At 48.3% G+C, this 8354-nt stretch overlaps 1 protein-coding gene across 1 annotated transcript; it reads right to left on the bottom strand.

The window, feature by feature from the left end:
* Positions 1–5470: 5470 nt before the first annotated feature.
* Positions 5471–6844, bottom strand: LOC123075231 (mitochondrial inner membrane protease subunit 2). Its single transcript, XM_044497889.1, has 2 exons — positions 6180–6844; positions 5471–5888 (listed from the first exon to the last, which is right to left on the bottom strand). The coding sequence occupies exons 1-2, from the start codon at positions 6345–6347 to the stop codon at positions 5613–5615; spliced, it is 444 nt and encodes a 147-aa protein (XP_044353824.1). The 5' UTR covers positions 6348–6844; the 3' UTR covers positions 5471–5612.
* Positions 6845–8354: the final 1510 nt, after the last annotated feature.

Below are 8354 nucleotides of genomic sequence, written 5' to 3'. Positions count from 1 at the left end.
TCATACAAGCATCATAATACAAGCCAGGGGCCTCGAGGGCTCGAATACAAGTGCTCGATCATAGACGAGTCAGCGGAAGCAACAATATCTAAGTACAGACATAAGTTAAACAAGTCTGCCTTAAGAAGGCTAGCACAAACTGGGATACAGATCGAAAGAGGCGCATGCCTCCTGCCTGGGATCCTCCTAAACTACTCCTGGTCGTCGTCAGCGGCCTGCACGTAGTAGTAGGCACCTCCGGTGTAGTAGGGGTCATCGTCAACAGTGGCGTCTGGCTCCTGGGCTCCAGCATCTGGTTGCGATAACCAGGTAGAAGGGAAAGGGGGGAAAGAGGGAGAAAAGCAACCGTGAGTACTCATCCAAAGTACTCGCAAGCAAGGAGCTACACTACATATGCATGGGTATATGTGTAAAGGGCCATATCGGTGGACTGAACTGCAGAATGCCAGAATAAGAGGGGGATAGCTAATCCTGTCGAAGACTACGCTTCTGGCAACCTCCGTCTTGCAGCATGTAGAAGAGGGTAGATTGAATTCCTCCAAGTAGTGTCGCATAACATAATCCTACCCGACGATCCTCTCCTCATCGACCTGTGAGAGAGCGATCACCGGGTTGTATCTGGCACTTGGAAGGGTGTGTTTTATTAAGTATCTGGTTCTAGTTGTCATAAGGTCAAGGTACAACTCCAAGTCGTCCTGTTACCGAAGATCACGGCTATTCGAATAGATAAACTTCCCTGCAGGGGTGCACCACATTACCCGACACGCTCGATCCCCTTTGACCGGACACACTTTCCTGGGTCATGCCCAGCCTCGAAAGATCAACACGTCGCAGCCCCACCTAGGCACAACAGAGAGGTCAGCACGCCGGTCTAAATCCTATGCGCGCAGGGGTCTGGGCCCATCGCCCATTGCACACCTGCACGTTGCGAACGCGGCCGGAAGCAGACCTAGCCTCCCTAATACAAGAGCAGGCGTTCCAGTCCAATCCGGCGCGCGCCGCTCAGTCGCTGACGTCACGAAGGCTTCGGCTGATACCAGGACGCCGGTTGCCCATATCTTGTCCCACGTGGCGGTTAGTGCGTATAAGGTCAACGACCCAACTCAGATCAAATACATAGATCTCGTTAAGCATGTTATTATGAAGTAACCGTGGACGCCGACCAGGGCCAGGCCCACCCCTCTCCTAGGTGGTCTCAACCTGCCCTGTCGCTCCTCCACAAAGTAACAGTCGGGGGCCGTCGGGAACCCAGGCCCACCTCTACCGGGATGGAGCCACCTGCCCCTTCAGCCCCCATCTCCGAACAGTATCATAAGTAATGTAACAGTATAAAGTATATAGCATATGCCCGTGATCACTTCCTGAAGTGATCACGGCCCAGTAGTATAGCATGGCAGACGGACAAGAGTGTAGGGCCACTGATGGAACACTAGCATCCTATACTAATCATTAGGATAGCAGGTAAGGGTAACAACAGTAGTAGCAAGGACAGGCTATGCATCAGGATAGGATTAACGGAAAGCAGTAACATGCTACACTACTCTAATGCAAGCAGTATAGAGAAGAATAGGCGATATCTCGTGATCAAGGGGGGGCTTGCCTGGTTGCTCTGGCAAGAAGGAGGGGTCGTCAACTCCATAGTCGAACTGGGGATCGCCGACAGTCTCGGGGTCTACCGGAAAGAAGTAACGGAGGGGGAACACAATAAATAACAGAGCAATCAAAGCATCACAAAGCGTAACATGGCAATACGCGGTGCTAGGTGTGCCTAACGCGGCAGTAGGTGATACCGACGAAGGGGAAAACATCCGGGAAAGTATTCCCGGTGTTTTGCGTTCTCGGACAGATGGACCGGAGGGGGAAAGTTGCATGTTCGCTAAGCTAGGGATGTGTGGCGGACGAACGGGCTGCGTATCCGGATTCGTCTCGTCGTTCTAAGCAACTTTCATGTACAAAACATTTTCATCCGAGTTATGGTTTATTTTATATTCATTTTTAAAGATTTAAATCAATGTATAAATTTTTATTATTAATTTAATCCGAAAGTGGCATTACTGCATCAGCATGACGTCAGCATGACGTCATCAGTCAACAGAGGTGTTGACCGGGTCAAGCTGACGTGTGGGTCCCGCATGTCATACTCTGGTTATTCTAATTAGGGTTTAATGAATCTAATTACCGTCTAATTAATTAACAATAGATAATTAGGATACCTAAGCAGGATTAATTTTTAGTTAATTAATTTAATTAATTAATTAAATTTATTATTAATATTATTATTTTAATCCCTTTTTTTTATAAAACCGTTCTCGGGGTGGAGACCCGTTGTCAATGGCCCAAAGGGGCCATAGCGGGTCGGGCGTCAGGCTCACCCGAATGGGCGCTGGCCCGCGGGGGTGCACCCGACTTGGGCGCTGCGTGCGCCTGGTGGGAGATGGCGCCGGCGCGCCACCGTCGAGCTCCGGCGAGCTGTAGCCGGGTGGAGCTGGGGGGGCAGAGGCGGTCGGTGGAGGTGGAAGAGGCAGGGAGGCGTTGGCCGGCCAATGGCGTGGCCGGATGCAGGGACCGGGTCCGGCGCGGACGCACGGGAGCGCGTGGGTGCGCTCCGGGGGCGAGCAGGGTTAAACGGGGCGCGAGCACGGCGGCTGTGGGGCGTGGGCGAGTGCTACTAGGCGTGCAACGGGGTGCACGGGGCACGCGCGCATCGCGCGGGCGGCGCGGGTGGTCAGCGCGATGAGCAGGGGAGTGAAGGGAGGCGGGGCCTCACCAACATTGCCGAGAAGAGGGGGCGGCGAGGCTCGTTGGAGACCGGTGAGGAGGAGGATGGGGACGAGCGACGACGGGGTGGAGATCCGGCGAGGAAGCGGGATCCGGCGGTCGACGGCGACCAGGTGGCGAGGTCGGGGCCGAGTCGGCGGCGGAGAGGCGGCGACGGGGTCGACGACGAGGTGGTCGTGGCGGAGGCGTTCCGCGCGGCGTCGAGGCGACTCCAGGGCGTGGTGGCGCGATGACGGCGAGGCCCGACGACGTTGAGCGGCGGGGCGGTCGGTGAGGTGAGGCGACGGGGGCGTCAGCGAGCGGGGGGGGGGGGGGGGGGGGGGGGGCTCCGGGGAGGAGGCGAGGCGTCGGCGGCGGGGTGACAGGTCGCCAAGGTCAGGGGGCGAGCGCCCCCGATCCAGATCGGGTCGTGGGGGAGAGAGGAGCAAGGGGATCGGGAGGAGTGGGGGTGTTTAGGGTTTGCGGGGGGGGGGGGGGGGTTGGACCGGGGTATGTAGGCCGGGGGTAGTGGGTGGGCCGGCCTGCTAGTGGCCACGTGGGCCAAACGGCCCAGGGAGGGTTCTTATCCTTTTTGTTTTATTGTTAGTTAGTTTTTTTTAGTTAATCTTTTCTTTTTTATTTATTTTAGAGCATCTTAGCATTTTCTAAACATGTGTTTTCTTCACTATAATTACCTATGTAATACTTGGCACAGTCCGAACATTTTTGTTTTAATGTTTGAAAACTTTTAAAGTTTGAGTTGATTTTAAATTTGAATTTGAACGAGGTTTGAATCAGCGCGAGTTTATCAATAGTAACCATGGTGACGTGACATTATTAGTAGAGGGTTACTGTACTTAATTATCCGGGCGTCACAGTCTGCTTTGTCAAGTTGAAATTGTGATTTTACTCTAAAAAAATGTTGAAATTGTGTTTCAAATGTAGTTGAACTGAGTGGTTTGTCAAAAGGTTGGTTTGGTAAGTTAAGGTCTGGGGAAGGACTAAGTGCCCAGAAATTTAACACCTCAAATTTTGAGGTGTTAAATTTAGAGAGATAGTATACGGAGTTCCATTTTAGTTAAATGGCTAAACCAGCATGGTGTGCATGCTTCCAGGTTTGCACCAAGTAGCACCAACAACAAAGGGCAATTTCAGCTAGAAGATCAGATGTACTGTCGAGATAAGTACTAGCAATACTTTTGTCTGTAACTAATGGAATATTTCAGCACCTTGTCATATTAAGCTAGGCACGAGATTTTCAAAGGCAGCAACATTATTAATTGTTGGGTCAATTACACCACTAGTGCTAGAACTTGAGTGTACATATATGTGGTTCAAGAACTTGGCTTAACAGTGCAAATACGGTGTTGTACTCGTCTGCGGTGTGTCAGATTGACGTAGGGCCTGCTGTCAGTGACGGGAAGGGGAGGGCAAGGCGTGTGGCTTGTCTTTTGCGAAAAGCCTCTCGATATTTTTTCTCACGAAAAAGTCCCTCAAGAGAAACTGTACATAAAAAAGAAAAAAATCGAGTCGTTCGAACTCATGAACTACAGGTCACGTTATGTTATATTCATAAAATGTAATTAGATATCACAAATAAGTGACCTTGTCTATTGTAGTGGTATGCCCAGGCACTTATTTACCCTAAGGTTGGTTTGAATTACCGAGCATGCACTGATTTTTGAGATTAAAATTGTTCAGTTGAAATATATAAAGGATGTGTATCCTTACGTGACACCAAGGCCGTCTAGGTGGGCTGGCAATCCGCAGGTCGCTGGTTTGAACCTCCGCCGAACCAATTTATTTTCTGTACTTTTTTGTAAGAGAAAAAAATATTGAGGGGCTTTAGCAAAATAAAAACAGTGCGCGCGCCCTGCCTTTCCTTTTTGTCACTGACAACGGGTCCCGCCATGCTGGCACGCCTAGTCAGCGCTGCAGGCGTATGCAATACCGTATTTGCATCATGAATCCAAGTTCTTGAAAAAAAAGCCAAGTTCTTGAATCACTTATATGTACACCATAAATTCTAGCACTAAAGTGATCATTTGTGCCACGTTCTAGCATCAATGGTGTAAAAAAAAATTACGGGAAACTGTCGATCTATTCATCTTTAATCATGGCAGTACGACGAACACCAGAAATAATAAAAATTACATCCAGATCCATAGACCACCTAGCGACGACTACATGCACAGAAGCGAGCCGAAGGCGCGCCGCCGTCATCGCCCCATCCTCACCGGAGCCGGGCACAACTTGTTGTAGTAGACAGTTGGAAAGTCGTCGTGCTAAGGTCCCATAGGACCAACGCCCCAGAACAGCAACCGTCGCTGATGAAGAGAATTTTAGATCGAAAGGATCCAATCTGAAGACACACGAACAAAGACGAACAAAGACCGGATCCGAGCGGATCCACCAAAGACAACCACCGACCAAATCTCGCAACATCCGCCGGAGACACACCTCCGCACGTCCTCCGACGATGCTAGACACACCATTGGGTCGGGGGCTAGGCGGGAGAACCTTATTCCATCTTTAAGAAGCCGCCGCCGTCTCGTCTTCTTGAGCAGGACACAAACCCTAACAAAATTTAAAGAAGCACCTGAAAACGGAGCCCTCCGCCGGCAAGGGCCGGGATCCACCGCGCACCCATGGCCCTAAGACCACAGGAGACGTGAAAGATCGACGGCGCTGCCGACGAGAGGCAGAAACCTTAGCCGCCTTTTCTTGGAGGAGGGACAAAGGGCTTATTCATCGTGCATGAGTAGCACCGATGGTGTAATTGACTCTTAAGTATTTAATAACTTGGCTACCTATCACTGTTTGACAGCACATAGCACGTTACAGCTCCGCTTTTGTCACACAAGCCGTGGACTAACAAGCCAAATGAAATTACAATCACTGCGGCATGACCCTTCTTTGTGGGATCCTAAGGAAGGGCCTCCTCCAGTACTACTGGAGCGTGGAGCCACACTACCACATGAATGAGCTACTGCCGTCATTTCCTTTGCAGAGCCAGCGGGGTCGATGATCAACCTAACCCTTTCTTCCGGGACCCTGCCGGGGACTGCAGCCATCCTGTGAGGCGGCCAGACTATGTGTGTGACCGTCCCCTCCAGCAGCTCAAGTGGAACCTGCATCCATGCACGCAAATACCAAGATTTAATTCGAGATGCTTATCACGGAGAGCACAGAACAGGATCAAAATATGTCTTGAAGCTGGGACTGATTTTGCATCAAAATATCAATGTTTTAAGTAGCGGGTTATGCTAAATAGCGACGGACCTCCAAATCAGGTATAGCAGAGCTATAGCAGGCTATTTTATACTACATGAGACCATTTAAGGCTAGCGGGGCTATAGCTGGCTATCTAAAACTATGCAAAATATTGTCACACACTCACACAGAAGGATGTTTGTGCTTACAGGGCCATATGTCCTCGAGTCCTTGCTTTGGCTGGGGTTGTCGCCTTCCACCCAGCAGTGGCCCTCGGGGACCTCCAGGAGCTCCGTCGTCCCCCGGAGCCGGACAAGGTCGCCGGGCAGCGCAATCAGCCTGCTGACAACCCTTTTGTGGTATGCCTTTCCTTCCATAAAAATAGGCTCTTTGCTATGGCCGTCCAGGCTCCTGCAACCAATTCATGTCACGCATCCAAAAACCATTCTGTTTATATGTATGACTATGACCCGGCCCAACAGGCTCTTCCCGGAAGGCGACGACGTCGCCGCGGAACCAGTCGAGGCGACGGCGGTCAACCAGCAGGAGATCGCCTGGCATGGACGCGAAGGTGGGGAGCATGGCGGGGCCGCCGCATGTGTGGCGAGGCCGGTGGAGCGTATGGGGAAGTCGAAGCTGAGCATGCCGGCGCCAACGGTCTTCACCAGCGACCAGAGGGTGCTCGATGGTCGTGCTCGAGCCATCACACAAGGCAGCAGATCGAGCAAGAGAGTGGGGCTGTGGGAGTGAGCTGCAGCGAGAGAGCTGAGCTGGATGGAGGGAGGAGCGGCACCGCAACAGAAATAGAAGAGGGGCGGCTGCGGGTTGGTTGGACATGGGAGAGGCGTGCGAACTTTTTTGACTATTCCTCGGAGACAGGCGCTCCGGCTGTTCAGCAGCAAGGCTGGCTGGCTATCAGTGAGCTTCACTGGGTGTGAGAGAATCTCCAGAACTAGGACAGAGTACAGATAGCAGTCGGCACATGTAGATGACTCAAGAGGCGACCAGGCTGAGAACAGCATGCATGCACAAGGATTCCATTTAGAGCGGTTGGCTCTGCTTGTTTTTTCTAAGTACGCCATTTAAGAAAAAAAAAACAGAAAACACGAATATTGTGGACGAACATTGTGGACGACACACCACACATAGCACCGAAAAGTAAAATTGTGGGGTTCCTTCTCCTACCGGCGACTGGCCAACCAATTAACTATTGACACCTTGTACCGTATATTATATACTGTGTTGTATACAAAGTTTCCGCTATATATGAAATATGGTATTTCAGTAGCTGGTCCACCAACAAAGTACTACTTTTGTGAGTCTAGCGGGTCCGAAGTATTACTTTTTGTCAGACAGGGACATGCATACATCAACCTCTTCTCTCTCCATTGCAAACAAATCCACAGACTTTATTTCATCTTAGCAAAGTAAAAACATTCTTATCTTTTAAACCATAATTTCGTATTTGAAATAATTTATATATTTGAACTCTTGACGCCAAGACCTTTAAAACTAGACCGATCTTGGATACATTTCAAACACATTTAAGTTCCAACATTTCACAATTCGTATGTGGAACTAACATATTTTACTTGAAAAATCTGAAACAAGTTAATAACATATTTCAGAATTATGAAATAATAGGTACAGAAAGTGAAATTATAATATACGATTTTGAAACTTATTATTTGAAAATGTGAACAATGTATTTCAACTTCTGTGCTTACTATTTCACAATTCAGAACTAACTTTTCACTTTTCACTGTCTTCTTTCGCAAAAATAATATATCAATTGCACATTTCACAATTCAAAACCTATTTTTCACTCGCTTGTTTGACCAAAAAATATTTCAATTGCACATTACTGAAAAACTATTTCATTGTTTTCAAATAAATTGTTTCATAGTTTTGAATAATCAATTTCATAATGATACATTATAATTCACTTTATGTGCTTACTATTTCACAATTCAGACCCAACATTTCACTTTCCACTGGCTTGTTTCACAAAAATAACACCTATTTTAATTGTACATTTCTCAAATAACTTGTTTCACTCTTTTGAAAGAAATTGTTTCATATTTCCAAATAATCAATTTCACAATGATCATTAGAATTTCACTTTCCGTGGTTACTATTTCACAATTCATAGCCTACATTTCATCTTTCACTGGCTTGTTTCATAAAAAAAACATATTTCAATTGTACATTTATCAAAAAAATATTCACTCTTTTGAAATAGATTGTTTCACATTTTCGAACAACCAGTTTCACAATGATACATTATAATTTCACTTTCTGTGTTGCTAGTTCACAATTCAGAAGCTATATTTTCACTTTTCGCTGGCTTGTTTGACAAAAATCACATCAATTTCATTTGCACA

The sequence above is a fragment of the Triticum aestivum genome, chromosome 3D, assembly GCF_018294505.1.
Source record: "Triticum aestivum cultivar Chinese Spring chromosome 3D, IWGSC CS RefSeq v2.1, whole genome shotgun sequence".
NCBI lineage: Eukaryota > Viridiplantae > Streptophyta > Magnoliopsida > Poales > Poaceae > Triticum > Triticum aestivum.
The sequence above is the reverse complement of the archived record's forward strand: the minus strand, read 5'-3'. Positions and strand labels throughout refer to the sequence as shown.

Bases quoted from the DNA above. Each gene is read 5' to 3' on its own strand.
- LOC123075231 (XM_044497889.1), bottom strand. From the start codon at position 6,347: ATGGAAGGAAAGGCATACCACAAAAGGGTTGTCAGCAGGCTGATTGCG. The intron at 5,889-6,179 runs GTAAGCACAAAC...GCATGGATGCAG, and splicing joins ACTCGAGGACATATGGCCCT to GTTCCACTTGAGCTGCTGGA.